Genomic DNA, 25,145 nt, shown 5'->3' on the forward strand with positions numbered 1-25,145 from the left:
CACCAGCTCCTCATCTATCACTGCTGACAACCAGCCTGTATACATGTGTGAGAGGTTGTCAGCCCCGCCCCCTGGTGATGACATCACTGATATAATGATGAGACCACACCCCTTATACTCCAGCACCAGCTCATCTATCACTGCTGACAACCTGCCTGTATACATGTGTGAGGGGTTGTCAGCCCCGCCCCCTGGTGATGACATCACTGATATAATGATGAGACCACACCCCTTATACTGCAGCACCAGCTCCTCATCTATCACTGCTGACAACCAGCCTGTATACATGTGTGAGAGGTTGTCAGCCCCGCCCCCTGGTGATGACATCACTGATATAATGACATGAGACCACACCCCTTATACTCCAGCACCAGCTCCTCATCTATCACTGCTGACAACCTGCCTGTATACATGTGTGAGAGGTTGTCAGCCCCGCCCCCTGGTGATGACATCACTGATATAATGACATGAGACCACACCCCTTATACTCCAGCACCAGCTCCTCATCTATCACTGCTGACAACCTGCCTGTATACATGTGTGAGAGGTTGTCAGTCCCGCCCCCTGGTGATGACATCACTGATATAATGACATGAGACCACACCCCTTATACTCCAGCATCTACTCCTCATCTATCACTGCTGACAACCAGCCTGTATACATGTGTGAGAGGTTGTCAGCCCCGCCCCCTGGTGATGACATCACTGATATAATGATGAGACCACACCCCTTATACTGCAGCACCAGCTCCTCATCTATTACTGCTGACAACCTGCCTGTATACATGTGTGAGAGGTTGTCAGCCCCGCCCCCTGGTGATGACATCACTGATATAATGATGAGACCACACCCCTTATACTGCAGCACCAGCTCCTCATCTATCACTGCTGACAACCAGCCTGTATACATGTGTGAGAGGTTGTCAGCCCCGCCCCCTGGTGATGACATCACTGATATAATGATGAGACCACACCCCTTATACTGCAGCACCAGCTCCTCATCTATCACTGCTGACAACCAGCCTGTATACATGTGTGAGAGGTTGTCAGCCCCGGCCCTGGTGATGACATCACTGATATAATGATGAGACCACACCCCTTATACTCCAGCACCAGCTCCTCATCTATCACTGCTGACAACCTGCCTGTATACATGTGTGAGAGGTTGTCAGCCCCGCCCCCTGGTGATGACATCACTGATATAATGATGAGACCACACCCCTTATACTCCAGCACCAGCTCCTCATCTATCACTGCTGACAACCAGCCTGTATACATGTGTGAGGGGTTGTCAGCCCCGCCCCCTGGTGATGACATCACTGATATAATGACATGAGACCACACCCCTTATACTCCAGCACCAGCTCCTCATCTATCACTGCTGACAACCTGCCTGTATACATATGAGAGGTTGTCAGCCCCGCCCCCTGGTGGTGACATCACTGATATAATGACATGAGACCACGCCCCTTATACTCCAGCACCAGCTCCTCATCTATCACTGCTGACAACCAGCCTGTATACATGTGTGAGAGATTGTCAGCCCCGCCCCCTGGTGGTGACATCACTGATATAATGACATGAGACCACACCCCTTATACTCCAGCACCAGCTCCTCATCTATCACTGCTGACAACCTGCCTGTATACATGTGTGAGAGGTTGTCAGCCCCGCCCCCTGGTGATGACATCACTGATATAATGATGAGACCACACCCCTTATACTCCAGCACGAGCTCCTCATCTATCACTGCTGACAACCTGCCTGTATACATGTGTGAGGGGTTGTCAGCCCCGCCCCCTGGTGATGACATCACTGATATAATGACATGAGACCACACCCCTTATACTCCAGCACCAGCTCCTCATCTATCATTGCTGACAACCAGCCTGTATACAGTGTGAGAGGTTGTCAGCCCCGCCCCCTGGTGGTGACATCACTGATATAATGTCATGAGACCACACCCCTTATACTCCAGCACCAGCTCCTCATCTATCATTGCTGACAACCAGCCTGTATACATATGTGAGAGGTTGTCAGCCCCGCCCCCTGGTGGTGACATCACTGATATAATGACATGAGACCACACCCCTTATACTCCAGCACCAGCTCCTCATCTATCACTGCTGACAACCTGCCTGTATACATGTGTGAGGGGTTGTCAGCCCCGCCCCCTGGTGATGACATCACTGATATAATGATGAGACCACACCCCTTATACTCCAGCACCAGCTCCTCATCTATCACTGCTGACAACCTGCCTGTATACATGTGTGAGGGGTTGTCAGCCCCGCCCCCTGGTGATGACATCACTGATATAATGATGAGACCACACCCCTTATACTCCAGCACCAGCTCCTCATCTATCATTGCTGACAACCAGCCTGTATACATGTGTGAGAGGTTGTCAGCCCCGCCCCCTGGTGATGACGTCACTGATATAATTACATGAGACCACGCCCCTTATACTCCAGCACCAGCTCCTCATCTGTCACTGCTGACAACCAGCCTGTATACATGTGTGAGAGATTGTCAGCCCCGCCCCCTGGTGGTGACATCACTGATATAATGACATGAGACCACACCCCTTATAGTCCAGCACCAGCTCCTCATCTATCACTGCTGACAACCTGCCTGTATACATGTGTGAGGGGTTGTCAGCCCCGCCCCCTGGTGTTGACATCACTGATATAATGATGAGACCACACCCCTTATACTCCAGCACCAGCTCCTCCTCTATCACTGCTGACAACCATCCTGTATACATGTGTGAGAGGTTGTCAGCCCCGCCCCCTGGTGATGACATCACTGATATAATGACATGAGACCACACCCCTTATACTCCAGCACCAGCTCCTCCTCTATCACTGCTGACAACCATCCTGTATACATGTGTGAGAGGTTGTCAGCCCCGCCCCCTGGTGATGACATCACTGATATAATGACATGAGACCACACCCCTTATACTCCAGCACCAGCTCCTCATCTATCATTGCTGACAACCAGCCTGTATACATATGTGAGAGGTTGTCAGCCCCGCCCCCTGGTGGTGACATCACTGATATAATGATGAGACCACACCCCTTATACTCCAGCACCAGCTCCTCATCTATCACTGCTGACAACCTGCCTGTATACATGTGTGAGGGGTTGTCAGCCCCGCCCCCTGGTGATGACATCACTGATATAATGATGAGACCACACCCCTTATACTCCAGCACCAACTCCTCATCTATCACTGCTGACAACCTGCCTGTATACATGTGTGAGAGGTTGTCAGCCCCGCCCCCTGGTGATGACATCACTGATATAATGAGACCACACCCCTTATACTGCAGCACCAGCTCCTCATCTATCACTGCTGACAACCTGCCTGTATACATGTGTGAGAGGTTGTCAGCCCCGCCCCCCGGTGGTGACATCACTGATATAATGACATGAGACCACACCCCTTATACTCCAGCACCAGCTCCTCATCTATCACTGCTGACAACCATCCTGTATACATGTGTGAGAGGTTGTCAGCCCCGCCCCCTGGTGGTGACATCACTGATATAATGACATGAGACCACACCCCTTATACTCCAGCACCAGCTCCTCATCTATCATTGCTGACAACCAGCCTGTATACATATGTGAGAGGTTGTCAGCCCCGCCCCCTGGTGATGACATCACTGATATAATGATGAGACCACGCCCCTTATACTCCAGCACCAGCTCCTCATCTATCACTGCTGACAACCTGCCTGTATCCTGTGTGACGGGTTGTCAGCTGCGCCCCAGTTTTATCCCTTGATCATTTCCCAGCATTAGATGCTATATTTCTTGTATTTTTCAGGATGCCTCGTTACATTGTGGGTGATCTCCATTGTATCGCTGTTTGTTTTGTTGATGACTCCCAGAAGTTTTATTTTATTTTTTTTCCTTTTCTGTAGTAGAACGTCTCTGGGTAAATTAGCCATATGGTATGTAAATCCTCTGTGAGACCCTTAGAGTATGTGGGCACCTGCCAAAACGTCGTTCAATTAATAATCAGCTCGCTCATTAGGTTTTTGGCGTCTTCTCTCCTCCTGACGGTGGGGAAGCATCCAGCCATGGAATCACCTTGATACTTGCAGTTCAGTGAATCTGCAGAGGATACTATATATATGTACAGTGGATTTAAAGAGTCTGCACAAACTGATAAAAAAATCCCACCAAAAAGAAACATTTCAGAACTTTTTACTGTGGGTTAGGGGGGCAAGTTTTAAACCTTTTTTTTTTTACCAAGAAGAACATCCAAGCCCGGCTAAGTTCTGCCAAAGCCCCCATCAAGTTTGCCAAAAGCAAGTGAGGAATGTGTTATATCTGATGAGACCAAATTGGACTTTTTGTCCTCAATACAAAGGCGAAAAAAAACATCCCCGCAGTGAGGCATGGTGGGGGCAGCATTGTGCTTTTTGGTCGATTTTACAGCATATTTCACTGGCGCTTTAGCCAAGGAGGAAGAAATTATGAACAGTTCAAATATCAGTCAATTTCTAATCAAAACCTTTCAGGTCTCTCCTAAAAATCTGAAGATGCGGAGGAATTTCACCTTTCAGCACGAAGACAAAAAAAACATCCCCGCAGTGAGGCATGGTGGGGGCAGCATTGTGCTTTTTGGTCGATTTTACAGCATATTTAACTGGCGCTTTAGCCAAGGAGGAAGAAATGATGAACAGTTCAAATATCAGTCAATTTTTAATCAAAACCTTCAGGTCTCTCCTAAAAGTCTAAAGATGAGGAGGAATTTCACCTTTCAGCACGACAACGACCCTAAGTGACCTCCAAATCAGCCACAGACCGGCTTCTCCAGAACAAGATGGAAGTTTTTGAATGGCCAAGACCTGAACCCAAGAGACAATTTGTTGTGACCTGAAGAGGGCGCTGTACACAGGAAATGCCCCCGCAATATGAAAGATGTGGAGCTGCTGCAAGGAGGAGCTGGCAGTTCAGTTTCTCAATCGAATTGTACAGATTATGGGAGCTCCTCGGGGGCGGGGTTATATGACTCAGGTTTTTTTGATTGGCTAAAATACCACCAGTAAAGAGATGAGCTGCCGGTGCCAATATTCCTCAGCCCTCTTTGCCCTTCATCACATGCCGTCTAGTTTGCCCCCTGTCCGGGCTCCGCTACCCTCCGTCATGGCCACCATGGATGAACGCGCGTCAGTCGGCCTCGCCCCCCGCTGCTTTGTGTAGTTAATATCACATATAAATAGATAGCTGTTGTAATGAAGCCCACGTAAAGTGTAATGAGCCGTGACTGCATTGTGCTCCCGGATCGTCCTCGCGCCACGCTGGAGGAATATTTGCTTTTTATTTCTCGCGGCTTGTATTTTCCTTAAATGCCGCGCGCCATCAATAGGAGCTGTCAGGACCGGAGACGTCTGACACATTGTTTGGGATAAGTATCAATTTTGGTGTCACTCGCTGCCTTTATTTTCTCTGCTCTCCGGTAAATATTCCGCCTATTTTCACAGTACGCAGCTGATTAATAGGGAGCGACTCCCCCATCCCCCACCCGAGGTGACATTAATAGATTCAGCTGGATGCGGTGGGTGACATTTACCAAATGAAAGCGAAAGGAACGTTTGTTAAAAAAAATGGCGCAAACGATGCGACCCATTTTTTTTTAATTAGATGCCGCCATATTTCCAATCTTTAGTGATCGGCGTGCCGCACCGAGCTGTAACAGATGCCGTATTGTGCGGCCGCTGACGGTTGGGGGGGCTTGTACATTGCGTCACATACTGACTGGCAGACTGCCGCTGGCAGGGGGTCCATGAGCCGCTCAGATCTGGCAGCCGGTCAGGTGCGCGAGGCCGAGAGGACAATGACTCAGTAGCATCTTCTTGTCGCAAAAAATAAAAACAAAACCGCCGCCTCGCCCTGATCGCCCCTCGCCGTGACCCGCTGCCAGGCTGCGTGATTCTGCTTCAGTGATCGCCCGAGGAGAAGCCAAATCTGCCCGAAAACAGTCTCTGCTCCGAACATCACCATCCCAGGAGACCCCCGAGACCCCGCACACGAGGGGCCGAATACTGTGTACTGTGATGGAGCAATGCACTAAAGCAAACACCGGGGATCAGTGACACCCCAACCAAATACTGTGCGGAAAGGGGCAAAACAGCTGAGTGCACGGGGGCAATTAGTGACTCTGTGGCTACTCCCTAGCTATGCAATCATGTTACTACGTAATGATCTGTATCTGTGTAGTGATGTCACTATGTAATGATCTGTATCTATGTAATGATGTCACTATGTAATGATCTGTATCTGTGTAGTGATGTCACTGTGTAATGATCTGTATCTATGTAGTGATGTCACTGTGTAATGATCTGGATCTGTGTAGTGATGTCACTATGTAATGATCTGGATCTGTGTAGTGATGTCACTATGTAATGATCTGGATCTATGTAGTGATGTCACTATGTAATGATCTGTATCTGTGTAGTGATGTCACTATGTAATGATCTGTATGTAGTGATGTCACTGTGTAATGATCTGTATCTGTGTAGTGATGTCACTGTGTAATGATCTGGATCTGTGTAGTGATGTCACTATGTAATGATCTGGATCTGTGTAGTGATGTCACTATGTAATGATCTGTATCTATGTAATGATCTGGATCTGTGTAGTGATGTCACTATGTAATGATCTGTATCTATGTAATGATCTGTATCTATGTAGTGATGTCACTATGTAATGATTTGTATCTGTGTAGTGATGTCACTATGTAATGATCTGGATCTGTGTAGTGATGTCACTATGTAATGATCTGTATCTATGTAGTGATGTCACTATGTAATGATCTGTATCTATGTAGTGATGTCACTATGTAATGATCTGTATCTGTGTAGTGATGTCACTATGTAATGATCTGGATCTGTGTAGTGATGTCACTATGTAATAATCTGGATCTATGTAGTGATGTCACTATGTAATGATCTGGATCTATGTAGTGATGTCACTATGTAATGATCTGTATCTATGTAGTGATGTCACTGTGTAATGATCTGTATCTGTGTAGTGATGTCACTATGTAATGATCTGTATCTATGTAGTGATGTCACTATGTAATGATCTGTATCTGTGTAGTGATGTCACTATGTAATGATCTGTATCTATGTAGTGATGTCACTATGTAATGATCTGTATCTGTGTAGTGATGTCACTATGTAATGATCTGTATCTGTGTAGTGATGTCACTATGTAATGATCTGTATCTATGTAGTGATGTCACTATGTAATGATCTGTATCTGTGTAGTGATGTCACTGTGTAATGATCTGTATCTGTGTAGTGATGTCACTGTGTAATGATCTGGATCTGTGTAGTGATGTCACTATGTAATGATCTGTATCTGTGTAGTGATGTCACTATGTAATGATCTGGATCTGTGTAGTGATGTCACTGTGTAATGATCTGGATCTGTGTAGTGATGTCACTATGTAATGATCTGGATCTGTGTAGTGATGTCACTATGTAATGATCTGTATCTGTGTAGTGATGTCACTATGTAATGATCTGTATCTGTGTAGTGATGTCACTATGTAATGATCTGTATCTATGTAGTGATGTCACTATGTAATGATCTGTATCTGTGTAGTGATGTCACTGTAATGATCTGGATCTGTGTAGTGATGTCACTATGTAATGATCTGTATCTGTGTAGTGATGTCACTATGTAATGATCTGGATCTGTGTAGTGATGTCACTGTGTAATGATCTGGATCTGTGTAGTGATGTCACTATGTAATGATCTGTATCTGTGTAGTGATGTCACTATGTAATGATCTGGATCTGTGTAGTGATGTCACTGTGTAATGATCTGGATCTGTGTAGTGATGTCACTATGTAATGATCTGTATCTGTGTAGTGATGTCACTATGTAATGATCTGTATCTATGTAGTGATGTCACTGTGTAATGATCTGTATCTGTGTAGTGATGTCACTTTGGAACAGTCTGTTACAATTGCTTCCATGTATCAGTTGTAGTGATTATATATATTTAAAATGTAATTGTTTGAAGAAAAGTTCTGCAAGTTGCTGATATGCCGCAGCCTACGTCTGAGTGTCCTCCTCCTCCTGTGGGCGCACAATCCCGAAAAAAGTGCACGGCAGAGCTCACGTTCGCCGTCAGCATTTCAGTCTATGGCCCCCGTCACAGCATACGTCCAGACCCTGTTTTGTGGGGAATTTTATCCTAAATGTCAGAGCAAATCTTCGTGCAAATCTAAACCTGCTCTAATGAGTGTGTGCAGAAGGGAGGGGGAGGAGGTGAGCTGTGACATTGTCTATTGTGATCGATGGATCCTGTGTTATCAGCTGAGTATATAGAACTGTTACCTGCCATAGTTATTCCTGCCTCTGATGATAATGAGATGCTGAAAACTCTTCCTTTAAAGGAAGTCTAAAATATCCCAGTGGACAGTGTGAAAACTGTAAGATTACTAAATGAGGTCACAATATCAAATATCTCTGTATTTTTATAGAAAGTCCTGATTTATCGGCGTGTGACTTCCGGATGAGGACACGTTCACCTCCGGTTGCGACTTGTTCCATTCTTACATTTTGCTGTTACATAATATCATTATTAGAACATGTTACATTATTGTACCCGGATTATTACAATCTGTAACTAGAGATTAGTTTTCGGGATGTTCTCGGGGGTCCGGCCCTTATTGAGTATGTTGTAAGCATCCGGATTAGGGTGGGGGGGGGTGCGTGGGATTTTACACAATTACTTTCCCTTCCGAGGATCTGTCAGTGTTGGTAAACTCCAGCAACTAGACTGCATTAGGCGGCAATCTGCCTGTCCTGTGAGGTTATTAATAGTTTATTGATTTTACCCTATTGCTGCTGAGAGTCGGTCTTATCTGAGTCCTGACTGCTCGGCCGCCGCTGACTGCTCGGCCGCCCCTGATCGATGCTCCTCAATTCCTGAACTGAATGTGCGGCTTGTGTTCTTAATCCACTTTTACAGAGTTGACGGCGCCGGTGAGATGTGATCACAACTTCATCTGGAAACGCCGGCCCACGGGTCACCCAGAGACCGCCACGAGCCCGCAGTCACACTGTCTATAAAGGTTCCATCACTGACCCAAGAAAGCCCAATAAATCCACTTCCGGGAGTCATTCTAAGTTCTTGGGTAAAACTTAGAACTGGTCAACAACCAACGTGGCCACCAATGCCGCTCTCACCGGAGTCGTCAGCTCTCCTAGCATTCTTAGTTATGTAGAGATGTATCAGTATCAAGGTGTATCAGGAGACATTGCTATTCCTGAACATCTCCTCACTGTGTGTCCTGCCCATCGAGTATCTATCACAGTGTATCAGAAGAGATTGTCATCCCTGCGCGTCTAGTTTCTGTTACTCTGTATTAGGAAAGCTTGTGTTCATTGCACACCTATTTTCTGTTACTTCATATCAGGAGCCAGCATCTCTCCTCCTTACCTAGTACTTGTCACTGTATCAGGAGTGACTGTCATCCCTGCACATTTAGTGACTGTCATCCCTGCACATCTAGTGCCTGTTACTCTGTATCTGGAGTGACTGTCATCCCTGCACATCTAGTGCCTGTTACTCTGTATCAGGAGTGACTGTCATCCCTGCACATCTAGTGACTGTCATCCCTGCACATCTAGTGACTGTCATCCCTGCACATCTAGTGCATGTTACTCTGTATCTAGAGTGACTGTCATCCCTGCACATCTAGTGTCTGTTACTCTGTATCTGGAGTGACTGTCATCCCTGCACATCTAATGTCTGTTACTCTGTATCAGGAGTGACTGCCATCCCTGCACATCTAGTGTCTGTTACTCTGTATCTAGAGTGACTGTCATCCCTGCACATATAGTGTCTGTTACTCTGTATCTAGAGTGACTGTCATCCCTGCACATCTAGTCTCTGTTACTCTGTATCAGGAGTGACTGTCATCCCTGCCCATCTAGTGACTGCCATCCCTGCACATCTAGTGTCTGTTACTCTGTATCTGGAGTGACTGTCATCCCTGCACATCTAGTGACTGTCATCCCTGCACATCTAATGCCTGTTACTCTGTATCTGGAGTGACTGTCATCCCTGCACATCTAGTGACTGTCATCCCTGCACATCTAGTGCCTCTTACTCTGTATCTGGAGTGACTGTCATCCCTGCACATCTAGTGACTGTCATCCCTGCACATCTAGTGTCTTTTACTCTGTATCTAGAGTGACTGTCATCCCTGCACATCTAGTGTCTGTTACTCTGTATCTAGAGTGACTGTCATCCCTGCACATCTAGTGCCTGTTACTCTGTATCTGGAGTGACTTTCATCCCTGCACATCTAGTGACTGTCATCCCTGCACATCTAGTGCCTGTTACTCTGTATCTGGAGTGACTGTCATCCCTGCACATCTAGTGACTGTCATCCCTGCACATCTAGTGCCTGTTACTCTGTATCTGGAGTGACTGTCATCCCTGCACATCTAGTGACTGTCATCCCTGCACATCTAGTGCCTGTTACTCTGTATCTGGAGTGACTGTCATCCCTACACATCTAGTGACTGTCATCCCTGCACATCTAGTGCCTGTTACTCTGTATCTGGAGTGACTGCCATCCCTGCACATCTAGTGACTGTCATCCCTGCACATCTAGTGCCTGTTACTCTGTATCTAGAGTGACTGTCATCCCTGCACATCTAGTGACTGTCATCCCTGCACATCTAGTGTCTGTTACTCTGTATCAGGAGTGACTGTCATCCCTGCACATCTAGTGCATGTTACTCTGTATCAGGAGTGACTGTCATCCCTGCACATCTAGTGACTGTCATCCCTGCACATCTAATGCCTGTTACTCTGTATCTGGAGTGACTGTCATCCCTGCACATCTAGTGACTGTCATCCCTGCACATCTAATGCCTGTTACTCTGTATCTGGAGTGACTGTCATCCCTGCACATCTAGTGACTGTCATCCCTGCACATCTAGTGCCTCTTACTCTGTATCTGGAGTGACTGTCATCCCTGCACATCTAGTGACTGTCATCCCTGCACATCTAGTGTCTGTTACTCTGTATCTAGAGTGACTGTCATCCCTGCACATCTAGTGTCTGTTACTCTGTATCTAGAGTGACTGTCATCCCTGCACATCTAGTGCCTGTTACTCTGTATCTGGAGTGACTTTCATCCCTGCACATCTAGTGACTGTCATCCCTGCACATCTAGTGCCTGTTACTCTGTATCTGGAGTGACTGTCATCCCTGCACATCTAGTGACTGTCATCCCTGCACATCTAGTGCCTGTTACTCTGTATCTGGAGTGACTGTCATCCCTGCACATCTAGTGACTGTCATCCCTGCACATCTAGTGCCTGTTACTCTGTATCTGGAGTGACTGTCATCCCTGCACATCTAGTGACTGTCATCCCTGCACATCTAGTGCCTGTTACTCTGTATCTGGAGTGACTGTCATCCCTGCACATCTAGTGACTGTCATCCCTGCACATCTAGTGCCTGTTACTCTGTATCTAGAGTGACTGTCATCCCTGCACATCTAGTGCCTGTTACTCTGTATCTGGAGTGACTTTCATCCCTGCACATCTAGTGACTGTCATCCCTGCACATCTAGTGCCTGTTACTCTGTATCTGGAGTGACTGTCATCCCTGCACATCTAGTGACTGTCATCCCTGCACATCTAGTGCCTGTTACTCTGTATCTGGAGTGACTGTCATCCCTGCACATCTAGTGACTGTCATCCCTGCACATCTAGTGCCTGTTACTCTGTATCTGGAGTGACTGTCATCCCTACACATCTAGTGACTGTCATCCCTGCACATCTAGTGCCTGTTACTCTGTATCTGGAGTGACTGCCATCCCTGCACATCTAGTGACTGTCATCCCTGCACATCTAGTGCCTGTTACTCTGTATCTAGAGTGACTGTCATCCCTGCACATCTAGTGACTGTCATCCCTGCACATCTAGTGTCTGTTACTCTGTATCAGGAGTGACTGTCATCCCTGCACATCTAGTGTCTGTTACTCTGTATCAGGAGCGACTGTCATCCCTGCACATCTAGTGTCTGTTACTTTGTATCAGGACTGACTGTGATTCTGCACATCTAGTGTCTGTTACTTTGTATCAGGAGTGACTGTCATCCCTGCACATCTAGTGCATGTTACTCTGTATCAGGAGTGACTGTCATCCCTGCACATCTAGTGACTGTCATCCCTGCACATCTAGTGTCTGTTTCTCTGTATCTGGAGTGACTGTCATCCCTGCACATCTAGTGTCTGTTACTCTGTATCAGGAGTGACTGTCATCCGTGCACATCTAGTGTCTGTTACTTTGTATCAGGACTGACTGTGATTCTGCACATCTAGTGTCTGTTACTTTGTATCAGGAGTGACTGTCATCCCTGCACATCTAGTGACTGTCATCCCTGCACATCTAGTGTCTGTTACTCTGTATCAGGAGTGACTGTCATCCCAGCACATCTAGTGACTGCCATCCCTGCACATCTAGTGTCTGTTACTCTGTATCTAGAGTGACTGTCATCCCTGCACATCTAGTGACTGCCATCCCTGCACATCTAGTGTCTGTTACTCTGTATCAGGAGTGACTGTCATCCCTGCACATCTAGTGACTGTCATCCCTGCACAGCTAGTGTCTGTTACTCTGTATCAGGAGTGACTGTCATCCCTGCACATCTAGTGTCTGTTACTCTGTATCAGGAGTGACTGTCATCCCTGCACATCTAGTGACTGTCATCCCTGCACATCTAGTGTCTGTTACTCTGTATCAGGAGTGACTGTCATCCCTGCACATCTAGTGACTGTCATCCCTGCACATCTAGTGTCTGTTACTCTGTGTCTGGAGTGACTGTCATCCCTGCACATCTAGTGTCTGTTACTCTGTATCAGGAGTGACTGCCATCCCTGCACATCTAGTGACTGCCATCCCTGCACATCTAGTGTCTGTTACTCTGTATCAGGAGTGACTGCCATCCCTGCACATCTAGTGACTGTCATCCCTGCACATCTAGTGTCTGTTACTCTGTATCTAGAGTGACTGTCATCCCTGCACATCTAGTGACTGTCATCCCTGCACATCTAGTATCTGTTACTCTGTATCTAGAGTGACTGTCATCCCTGCACATCTAGTGACTGCCATCCCTGCACATCTAGTGTCTGTTACTCTGAATCAGGAGTGACTGCCATCCCTGCACATCTAGTGTCTGTTACTCTGTATCAGGAGTGACTGTCATCCCTGCACATCTAGTGTCTGTTACTCTGTATCAGGAGTGACTGTCATCCCTGCACATCTAGTGACTGCCATCCCTGCATATCTAGTGTCTGTTACTCTGTATCTAGAGTGACTGTCATCCCTGCACATCTAGTGACTGCCATCCCTGCACATCTAGTGTCTGTTACTCTGTATCAGGAGTGACTGTCATCCCTGCACATCTAGTGACTGTCATCCCTGCACATCTAGTGTCTGTTACTCTGTATCAGGAGTGACTGTCATCCCTGCACATCTAGTGTCTGTTACTCTGTATCTGGAGTGACTGTCATCCCTGCACATCTAGTGTCTGTTACTCTGTATCTGGAGTGACTGTCATCCCTGCACATCTAGTGTCTGTTACTCTGTATCTAGAGTGACTGTCATCCCTGCACATCTAGTGTCTGTTGCTCTGTATCTGGAGTGACTGTCATCCCTGCACATCTAGTGTCTGTTACTCTGTATCAGGAGTGACTGTCATCCCTGCACATCTAGTGTCTGTTACTCTGTATCAGGAGTCACTGTCATCCCTGCACATCTAGTGCATGTTACTCTGTATCTAGAGTGACTGTCATCCCTGCACATCTAGTGTCTGTTACTCTGTATCTGGAGTGACTGTCATCCCTGCACATCTAGTGTCTGTTACTCTGTATCAGGAGTGACTGTCATCCCTGCACATCTAGTGTCTGTTACTCTGTATCAGGAGTCACTGTCATCCCTGCACATCTAGTGCATGTTACTCTGTATCTAGAGTGACTGTCATCCCTGCACATCTAGTGTCTGTTACTCTGTATCTAGAGTGACTGTCATCCCTGCACATCTAGTGCATGTTACTCTGTATCTAGAGTGACTGTCTTCCCTGCACATCTAGTGTCTGTTACTCTGTATCTAGAGTGACTGTCATCCCTGCACATCTAGTGTCTGTTACTCTGTATCAGGAGTGACTGTCATCCCTGCACATCTAGTGTCTGTTACTCTGTATCAGGAGTCACTGTCATCCCTGCACATCTAGTTCATGTTACTCTGTATCTAGAGTGACTGTCATCCCTGCACATCTAGTGTCTGTTACTCTGTATCTAGAGTGACTGTCATCCCTGCACATCTAGTGCATGTTACTCTGTATCTAGAGTGACTGTCATCCCTGCACATCTAGTGTCTGTTACTCTGTATCAGGAGTGACTGTCATCCCTGGACATCTAGTGTCTGTTACTCTGTATCAGGAGTGACTGTCATCCCTGCACATCTAGTGTCTGTTACTCTGTATCTGGAGTGACTGTCATCCCTGCACATCTAGTGTCTGTTACTCTGTATCTCGAGTGACTGTCATCCCTGCACATCTAGTGTCTGTTACTCTGTATCAGGAGTGACTGTCATCCCTGCACATCTAGTGTCTGTTACTTTGTATCAGGAGTGACTGTCATCCCTGCACATCTAGTGTCTGTTACTCTGTATCAGGAGTGACTGTCATCCCTGCACATCTAGTGACTGTCATCCCTGCACATCTAGTGTCTGTTACTCTGTATCAGGAGTGACTGTCATCCCTGCACATCTAGTGACTGTCATCCCTGCACATCTAGTGTCTGTTACTCTGTATCAGGAGTGACTGTCATCCCTGCACATCTAGTGTCTGTTACTCTGTATCAGGAGTGACTGCCATCCCTGCACATCGAGTGTCTGTTACTCTGTATCTAGAGTGACTGTCATCCCTGCACATCTAGTGACTGTCATCCCTGCACATCTAGTGCATGTTACTCTGTATCTGGTTTGACTGTCATCCCTGCACATCTAGTGCATGTTACTCTGTATCTGCAGTGACTGTCATCCCTGCACATCTAGTCTCTGTTACTCTGTATCAGGAGTGACTGTCATCCCTGCACATCTAGTGCATGCATGTTACTCTGTATCTAGAGTGACTGTCATCCCTGCACATCTAGTGACTGTCATCCCTGCACATCTAGTGTCTGTTACTCTGTATCAGGAGTGACTGTCATCCCTGCACATCTAGTGACTGTCATCCCTGCACATATAGTGTCTGTTACTCTGTATCTAGAGTGACTGTCATCCCTGCACATCTAGTCTCTGTTACTCTGTATCAGGAGTGACTGTCATCCCTGCACATCTAGTCTCTGTTACTCTGTATCAGGAGTGACTGTCATCCCTGCACATCTAGTGCATGCATGTTACTCTGTATCAGGATTGACTGTCATCCCTGCACATCTAGTGTCTGTTACTCTGTATCAGGAGTGACTGTCATCCCTGCACATCTAGTGACTGCCATCCCTGCACATCTAGTGTCTGTTACTCTGTATCAGGAGTGACTGTCATCCCTGCACATCTAGTGACTGTCATCCCTGCACATCTAGTGTCTGTTACTCTGTATCAGGAGTGACTGTCATCCCTGCACATCTAGTGACTGTCATCCCTGCACATCTAGTGACTGTCATCCCTGCACATCTAGTGCATGTTACTCTGTATCTGGAGTGACTGTCATCCCTGCACATCTAGTGTCTGTTACTCTGTATCTGGAGTGACTGTCATCCCTGCACATCTAGTGTCTGTTACTCTGTATCAGGAGTGACTGTCATCCCTGCACATCTAGTGACTGTCATCCCTGCACATCTAGTGCATGTTACTCTGTATCTAGAGTGACTGTCATCCCTGCACATCTAGTGTCTGTTACTCTGTATCAGGAGTGACTGTCATCCCTGCACATCTAGTGTCTGTTACTCTGTATCTAGAGTGACTGTCATCCCTGCACATCTAGTGTCTGTTACTCTGTATCAGGAGTGACTGTCATCCCTGCACATCTAGTGACTGTCATCCCTGCACATCTTGTGTCTGTTACTCTGTATCAGGAGTGACTGTCATCCCTGCACATCTAGTGTCTGTTGCTCTGTATCTAGAGTGACTGTCATCCCTGCACATCTAGTGACTGTCATCCCTGCACATCTAGTGTCTGTTACTCTGTATCAGGAGTGACTGTCATCCCTGCACATCTAGTGTCTGTTACTCTGTATCAGGAGTGACTGCCATCCCTGCACATCGAGTGTCTGTTACTCTGTATCTAGAGTGACTGTCATCCCTGCACATCTAGTGCATGTTACTCTGTATCTGGTTTGACTGTCATCCCTGCACATCTAGTGCATGTTACTCTGTATCTGCAGTGACTGTCATCCCTGCACATCTAGTCTCTGTTACTCTGTATCAGGAGTGACTGTCATCCCTGCACATCTAGTGCATGCATGTTACTCTGTATCTAGAGTGACTGTCATCCCTGCACATCTAGTGACTGTCATCCCTGCACATCTAGTGTCTGTTACTCTGTATCAGGAGTGACTGTCATCCCTGCACATCTAGTGACTGCCATCCCTGCACATCTAGTGTCTGTTACTCTGTATCTAGAGTGACTGTCATCCCTGCACATCTAGTGTCTGTTACTCTGTATCAGGAGTGACTGTCATCCCTGCACATCTAGTGACTGTCATCCCTGCACATATAGTGTCTGTTACTCTGTATCTAGAGTGACTGTCATCCCTGCACATCTAGTCTCTGTTACTCTGTATCAGGAGTGACTGTCATCCCTGCACATCTAGTCTCTGTTACTCTGTATCAGGAGTGACTGTCATCCCTGCACATCTAGTGCATGCATGTTACTCTGTATCAGGATTGACTGTCATCCCTGCACATCTAGTGTCTGTTACTCTGTATCAGGAGTGACTGTCATCCCTGCACATCTAGTGACTGTCATCCCTGCACATCTAGTGTCTGTTACTCTGTATCAGGAGTGACTGTCATCCCTGCACATCTAGTGACTGTCATCCCTGCACATCTAGTGACTGTCATCCCTGCACATCTAGTGCATGTTACTCTGTATCTGGAGTGACTGTCATCCCTGCACATCTAGTGTCTGTTACTCTGTATCAGGAGTGACTGTCATCCCTGCACATCTAGTGCATGCATGTTACTCTGTATCTAGAGTGACTGTCATCCCTGCACATCTAGTGACTGTCATCCCTGCACATCTAGTGTCTGTTACTCTGTATCAGGAGTGACTGTCATCACTGCACATCTAGTGACTGCCATCCCTGCACATCTAGTGTCTGTTACTCTGTATCAGGAGTGACTGTCATCCCTGCACATCTAGTGACTGTCATCCCTGCACATCTAGTGTCTGTTACTCTGTATCAGGAGTGACTGTCATCCCTGCACATCTAGTGACTGTCATCCCTGCACATCTAGTGACTGTCATCCCTGCACATCTAGTGCATGTTACTCTGTATCTGGAGTGACTGTCATCCCTGCACATCTAGTGTCTGTTACTCTGTATCAGGAGTGACTGTCATCCCTGCACATCTAGTGCATGCATGTTACTCTGTATCTAGAGTGACTGTCATCCCTGCACATCTAGTGACTGTCATCCCTGCACATCTAGTGTCTGTTACTCTGTATCAGGAGTGACTGTCATCACTGCACATCTAGTGACTGCCATCCCTGCACATCTAGTGTCTGTTACTCTGTATCAGGAGTGACTGTCATCCCTGCACATCTAGTGACTGCCATCCCTGCACATCTAGTGTCTGTTACTCTGTATCAGGAGTGACTGTCATCCCTGCACATCTAGTGACTGTCATCCCTGCACATCTAGTGTCTGTTACTCTGTATCAGGAGTGACTGTCATCCCTGCACATCTAGTGACTGTCATCCCTGCACATCTAGTGACTGTCATCCCTGCACATCTAGTGCATGTTACTCTGTATCTAGAGTGACTGTCATCCCTGCACATCTAGTGTCTGTTACTCTGTATCTGGAGTGACTGTCATCCCTGCACATCTAGTGTCTGTTACTCTGTATCTAGAGTGACTGTCATCCCTGCACATCTAGTGTCTGTTACTCTGTATCAGGAGTGACTGTCATCCCTGCACATCTAGTGACTGTCATCCCTGCACATCTAGTGTCTGTTACTCTGTATCAGGAGTGACTGTCATCCCTGCACATCTAGTGACTGTCATCCCTGCACATCTAGTGTCTGTTACTCTGTATCAGGAGTGACTGTCATCCCTGCACATCTAGTGGCTGTTACTCTGTATCAGGAGAGATTACTCGCTGTGTTGGCATCACAGGTGGATTTTCTGGTGACTCACTGGATAAGGACCCCTGAATATCTCCAGCATAAAGGGCGCAATGAATTATTAAAGTCACATTCTGAATAAAATATAACCGAATATATTTCAGTGTTGTGAGATCGTAAACCAGACCAGGAGCAAATGTTTAAGATTCTGTCTGTACGGCGTACTTCTTCATCATCGGGATGTTTTCTGCCTCTTCATAAGGAGGTGATGTATGCTGTGACCACCAATTCATTGCCCTGTAGACCCCCGGACTCGAGGCCTTAGCTCGTCAGCAGTTTTATATATCTCTGTCTCTTTTGTAGTAGACGAGGTCTTGGGAGAAGGTAACGCTGAGAGTTGTAGTTCACCGTAAGTAGAGACGTGAAATGCTTAGGATGCTAGAAACCTAATCCTGTTCACACTGTGATTGTCGCATTGTATCAGCGCAAGCAGTAAAAAGAGCAGAACAAATCTGATGCCTGCACTGACACACTGTTACAAACAGTCAGCTGTGTACACAGCATTAGATCAGAGTGCAGTTCACACAATAGTGTAGAAGTGAAGTTCAGAGTCGCCTCTCCTCGTCACTTTTCTGCCGGATTTTCCGCAGCAGAATTGCGGCTTCAACTGTTCCAGGAGTGACTCACCTGATCCAGGAGTGTTTCACCTATTCCAGTAGTGACTCACCTGTTCCAGGAGTGACTCACCTGATCCAGGAGTGTTTCACCTATTCCAGTAGTGACTCACCTGTTCCAGGAGTGACTCACCTGTTCCAGGAGTGATTCACCTATTCCAGTAGTGACTCACCTGTTCCAGGAGTGACTCACCTGATCCAGGAGTGTTTCACCTGTTCCAGGAGTGACTCATCTGTTCCAGGAGTGACTCAACTGTTCCAGGAGTGACTCACCTGTTCCAGGAGTGACTCAACTGTTCCAGGAGTGACTCAACTGTTCCAGGAGTGACTCACCTGATCCAGGAGTGACTCACCTGATCCAGGAGTGACTCACCTGTTCCAGGAGTGACTCAACTGTTCCAGGAGTGATTCACCTATTCCAGTAGTGACTCACCTGTTCCAGGAGTGACTCACCTGATCCAGGAGTGTTTCACCTATTCCAGTAGTGACTCACCTGTTCCAGGAGTGACTCACCTGATCCAGGAGTGACTCACCTGTTCCAGGAGTGACTCATCTGTTCCAGGAGTGACTCACCTGATCCAGGAGTGACTCACCTGTTCCAGGAGTGACTCACCTGATCCAGGAGTGACTCACCTGATCCAGGAGTGACTCACCTGTTCCAGGAGTGACTCACCTGATCCAGGAGTGACTCACCTGTTCCAGGAGTGACTCACCTGATCCAGGAGTGACTCACCTGTTCCAGGAGTGACTCATCTGTTCCAGGAGTGACTCACCTGTTCCAGGAGCGACTGATTCTGATACTTTGTAGCCACCTGCTCCCACTGATAATATTAAGCCTCTCGTTACTTGTTACTTAATATGTCGTGATCATCTGACATATTAAATCTCGGAATGGACCTGGTGCCAGACTGCGCCAGAAACCCCCCAATTACACTCTCCCAGATGGCGGCACTAATGGCGCTGGAGAAAATAACACTTTGAAGGCACAGAAGTCTGATATTTCTTGCGGTGTCAGGACAGCGCGCGTCAGAGGGCTCTTACCCGGCGTAATTATATGTTTACCCGATGTTAAGCCTGCTCTTGTCAAGGTTGCCCTTAATTGGCGGATTCATTATTCCGGTAGGAGAAGTGGTGGCGTGGGCAGGAACGGAGCTGGGTTTTTCTACCCGTTGCAGTAATGGTGATATTTTCCTTGTCCTTTCTTCATCTCTGACTCTTCAGAGAAAGTTTTTGAGAGTGCGCGAGGCCACAAGGCGATAAAACAGCCATTTTCACAGCCCATAAAGCCTCTGCAGAGCTCACTCCATTATTGTGGCCAATGTAATTCCGATCAAAGCGAAATCCTTTATGTTTATTGGGTTCTGACTGTGACCGTTACATGTACGTAAGATTGCTCCGCTCGGCTGATATAATTAACCGCTCTTCTTCTCGTCTTCTCCAGGCTCCCCGAGGTGCGGATATCAGACAACGGACCCTACGAGTGTCATGTTGGGATATATGACCGGGCCACCCGGGAGAAAGTGGTGCTGGCATCAGACAATGTGTTCCTCAACGTCATGTGTGAGTATCCATCAGAAGTGCGGCCGGTGGTCGATAACGCACTCAGAACGAATAGCTCTGCGCAGGGTTCTTCATAGACAATCAATGGTAGCCGAGGGCTCGTGTGTTCACTGCTCCGCGCTGATTAATCCAGGGAGTTATCAGCGCTGTGCACACTGTCACTCAGGAGCCGGCTCAAGGCTTTACACTTACGGCTTTCTCTGCCCCCCGCTTCTATCGATCACCCCGATTACTTTTCACAGGTGATATTGACAGTAGTGACACTGGTCGGACAGGAGGAGGCGCTGCGACGCCGGAGTAATCCCGTCAACTGGGCGGAGCCTGTAGTTTCCTGCGATCATATTGTTACATTGTGTTTATAGTGTTTCACATTGAGTAGTAATGATGTCGCTACACTACAAGACGAGCGCTCCGGGGTCTTCATGGCCGAGAAATAACGTGGCCAGACACATTGGATAAGTGTCAGAGGTTCCTCTGCCCTCCCAGACTCCTCTGTCCTCCTCCTCCCCCCTGACTCCTCTGTCCTCCTCCTCCCCCCAGGCTCCTCTGTCCTCCTCCTCCCCCCTGACTCCTCTGTCCTCCTCCTCCCCCCAGACTCCCCTGTCCTCCTCCTCCCCCCTGACTCCTCTGTCCTCCTCCTCCCCCCAGACTCCCCTGTCCTCCTCCTCCCCCCAGACTCCCCTGTCCTCCTCCTCCCCCCAGACTCCCCTGTCCTCCTCCTCCCCCCTGACTCCTCTGTCCTCCTCCTCCCCCCAGACTCCCCTGTCCTCCTCCTCCCCCCAGACTCCCCTGTCCTCCTCCTCCCCCCAGACTCCCCTGTCCTCCTCCTCCCCCCTGACTCCTCTGTCCTCCTCCTCCCCCCTGACTCCCCTGTCCTCCTCCTCCCCCCAGACTCCCCTGTCCTCCTCCTCCAGACTCCTCTGTCCTCCTCCTCCCCCCAGACTCCCCTGTCCTCCTCCTGCCCCTAGACTCCTCTGTCCTCCTCCTCCTCCAGACTCCTCTGTCCTCCTCCCCCCTGACTCCTCTGTCCTCCTCCTCCCCCCTGACTCCTCTGTCCTCCTCCTCCCCCCTGACTCCTCTGTCCTCCTCCTCCCCCCAGACTCCCCTGTCCTCCTCCTCCCCCCAGACTCCCCTGTCCTCCTCCTCCCCCCAGACTCCCCTGTCCTCCTCCTCCCCCCAGACTCCCCTGTCCTCCTCCTGCCCCTAGACTCCTCTGTCCTCCTCCAGACTCCTCTGTCCTCCTCCAGACTCCTCTGTCCTCCTCCTCTCCCCTGACTCCTCTGTCCTCCTCCTCCCCCCTGACTCCTCTGTCCTCCTCCTGCCCCTAGACTCCTCTGTCCTCCTCCAGACTCCTCTGTCCTCCTCCTCCTCCAGACTCCTCTGTCCTCCTCCTCCCCCCTGACTCCTCTGTCCTCCTCCTCCCCCCTGAATCCTCTGCCCTCCTCCTCCCCCCTGACTCCTCTGTCCTCCTCCTCCCCCCTGACTCCTCTGCCCTCCTCCTCCCCCCTGACTCCTCTGCCCTCCTCCTCCCCCCTGACTCCTCTGTCCTCCTCCTCCCCCCTGACTCCTCTGTCCTCCTCCTCCCCCCTGACTCCTCTGTCCTCCTCCTCCTCCAGACTCCTCTGTCCTCCTCCTCCTCCAGACTCCTCTGTCCTCCTCCTCCCCCCTGACTCCTCTGTCCTCCTCCTCCCCCCTGACTCCTCTGTCCTCCTCCTCCCCCCAGACTCCCCTGTCCTCCTCCTCCCCCCAGACTCCCCTGTCCTCCTCCTGCCCCTAGACTCCTCTGTCCTCCTCCTCCTCCAGACTCCTCTGTCCTCCTCCAGACTCCTCTGTCCTCCTCCTCCCCCCTGACTCCTCTGTCCTCCTCCTCCCCCCTGACTCCTCTGTCCTCCTCCTGCCCCTAGACTCCTCTGTCCTCCTCCAGACTCCTCTGTCCTCCTCCAGACTCCTCTGTCCTCCTCCTCCTCCAGACTCCTCTGTCCTCCTCCAGACTCCTCTGTCCTCCTCCAGACTCCTCTGTCCTCCTCCTCCCCCCTGACTCCTCTGTCCTCCTCCTCCCCCCTGACTCCTCTGTCCTCCTCCTCCCCCCTGACTCCTCTGTCCTCCTCCTCCCCCCTGACTCCTCTGTCCTCCTCCTCCTCCAGACTCCTCTGTCCTCCTCCTCCCCCCTGACTCCTCTGTCCTCCTCCTCCCCCCTGACTCCTCTGTCCTCCTCCTCCCCCCAGACTCCCCTGTCCTCCTCCTCCCCCCAGACTCCCCTGTCCTCCTCCTGCCCCTAGACTCCTCTGTCCTCCTCCTCCTCCAGACTCCTCTGTCCTCCTCCAGACTCCTCTGTCCTCCTCCTCACTCCTCTGTCCTCCTCCTCCCCCCTGACTCCTCTGTCCTCCTCCTCCCCCCTGACTCCTCTGTCCTCCTCCTGCCCCTAGACTCCTCTGTCCTCCTCCAGACTCCTCTGTCCTCCTCCAGACTCCTCTGTCCTCCTCCTCCAGACTCCTCTGTCCTCCTCCTCCCCCCTGACTCCTCTGTCCTCCTCCTCCCCCCTGACTCCTCTGCCCTCCTCCTCCCCCCTGACTCCTCTGTCCTCCTCCTCCCCCCTGACTCCTCTGTCCTCCTCCTCCCCTCAGACTCCTCTGCCCTCCCAGACTCCTCTGTCCTCCTCCTCCCCCCAGACTCCCCTGTCCTCCTCCTGCCTCTAGACTCTCTGTCCTCCTCCTCCTCCAGACTCCTCTGTCCTCCTCCTCCTCCAGACTCCTCTGTCCTTCTCCTCCTCCAGACTCCTGTCCTTCTCCTCCTCCAGACTCCTCTGTCCTCCTCCTCCCCCCTGACTCCTCTGTCCTCCTCCTCCCCCATGACTCCTCTGTCCTCCTCCTCCCCTCAGACTCCTCTGCCCTCCCAGACTCCTCTGTCCTCCTCCTCCCCCCAGACTCCCCTGTGCTCCTCCTGCCCCTAGACTCCTCTGTCCTCCTCCTCCTCCAGACTCCTCTGTCCTCCTCCTCCAGACTCCTCTGTCCTCCTCCTCCTCCAGACTCCTCTGTCCTCCTCCTCCAGACTCCTCTGTCCTCCTCCTCCTCCAGACTCCTCTGTCCTCCTCCTCCTCCAGACTCCTCTGTCCTCCTCCAGACTCCCCCGTCCTCCTCCTCCAGACACTTCTGGCGGCTGCTTAGAATCTGTGAGAACACAGGGATTGGGCATGTTGAGCTGTAATCATCCAATCCATCTCTTACTCAACATCTGTCATTGGAGGAAAAGTCAGGACACCCCTCTACCCCTTACATGGTCGGCTGTTTTGGGCCAAGATCGTTGATGTGATTAGTAATTGTGATGGAGAATCTTTGCTTCCTCAGCAGCCAATCATAAGGCGGGGCTCTCTAGAGTGGATCTGATTGGCTGCTCCCAGCGACATCCTTTCATCTCTGCTTTCGTGGACTGATCCCAGTGATCTGCGATCCTGATTGGATCCTGGCACCGAGGACTCTGCGACCTCCCAGGACTCTGCGACCTCCCAGGACTCTGCGACCTCCCAGGACTCTGCGACTTCCCAGGACTCTGCAACCTCCCAGGACTCTGCAACCTCCCAGGACTCTGACTCTGCAACCTCCCAGGATTCTGACTCTGCTACCTCCCAGGACTCTGCTACCTCCCAGGACTCTGCTACCTCCCAGGACTCTGACTCTGCAACCTCCCAGCACTCTGCGACCTCCCAGGACTCTGCAACCTCCCAGGACTCTGCGACCTCCCAGGACTCTGCGACCTCCCAGGACTCTGCGACCTCCCAGGACTCTGCGACTTCCCAGGACTCTGCAACCTCCCAGGACTCTGCAACCTCCCAGGACTCTGACTCTGCAACCTCCCAGGACTCTGCAACCTCCCAGGACTCTGACTCTGCTACCTCCCAGGACTCTGCGACCTCCCAGGACTCTGCGACCTCCCAGGACTCTGTGACCTCCCAGGTCTCCTCTCTGATGTGTAGGTGCCTCGGCCCCTGCTGAGGATTATAGGGGGTGAATGGTTGTGTTGCAGTAGATTATACCCCCCAGGAGTGAAGGACACCGGGAAGGAGAAGGACGCGGCCTCCCCGGGATCTGAAGGGTACACAGATCCGTCCTCCTCCCACGCAGGTCGCGCTGCCAACACATCGGATGAGCTCTTCCCGGGCGGGGAGAGGAGCAGATGCTGGGATTATTTTTACACCTCGGTCTTGATGGTGTTGGCAGTGGTAATGAGGACCCGGGAGCCGGAGGGGACGGGGGAGAGGCGGCGGGTGCCACGGCACAGGAGCCCGGAGAGGAGCGGAGATGCCAATCCACCTTCCGTGTTAACCATTTCCATACCGGAGGAATGAATGGAGACATCACAGGGTCTCTGCGATAATTGATCCAGCTGTGCGGCCTATCCGCTGTCACTGCCGGGGTCCGCAGCCTCGACTCCTGGGGTCCTAGGTCTGGTTGTGCATGAGAGTAGTAGTACCAGAATATCCTTCAGCCAATAAGAATTTAATAAGTTTCCTGCAGAAAGAGGAGAGGAATGCATTGACCTATGGGGAGAGGAGCTTCCTGCACC

General features: G+C 49.6%; 1 protein-coding gene across 2 annotated transcripts in view; it reads left to right on the forward strand.

Annotated features, from left to right (window-relative positions):
• IGSF21 (immunoglobin superfamily member 21) overlaps positions 1-25,145 on the forward strand; it is an 895,000-nt gene that overhangs the window by 389,787 nt on the left and 480,068 nt on the right. For both annotated transcript variants that reach the window (XM_073656170.1, XM_073656169.1), the window contains exon 4: positions 20,467-20,585. In XM_073656170.1, coding sequence (XP_073512271.1) covers positions 20,467-20,585 — 119 coding nt within the window. The remainder of the gene's footprint in view (positions 1-20,466; positions 20,586-25,145) is intronic.

The sequence above is a fragment of the Phyllobates terribilis genome, unplaced genomic scaffold (genome assembly GCF_046119375.1).
Source record: "Phyllobates terribilis strain yellow unplaced genomic scaffold, ASM4611937v1 Scaffold_12__6_contigs__length_324123572, whole genome shotgun sequence".
NCBI lineage: Eukaryota > Metazoa > Chordata > Amphibia > Anura > Dendrobatidae > Phyllobates > Phyllobates terribilis.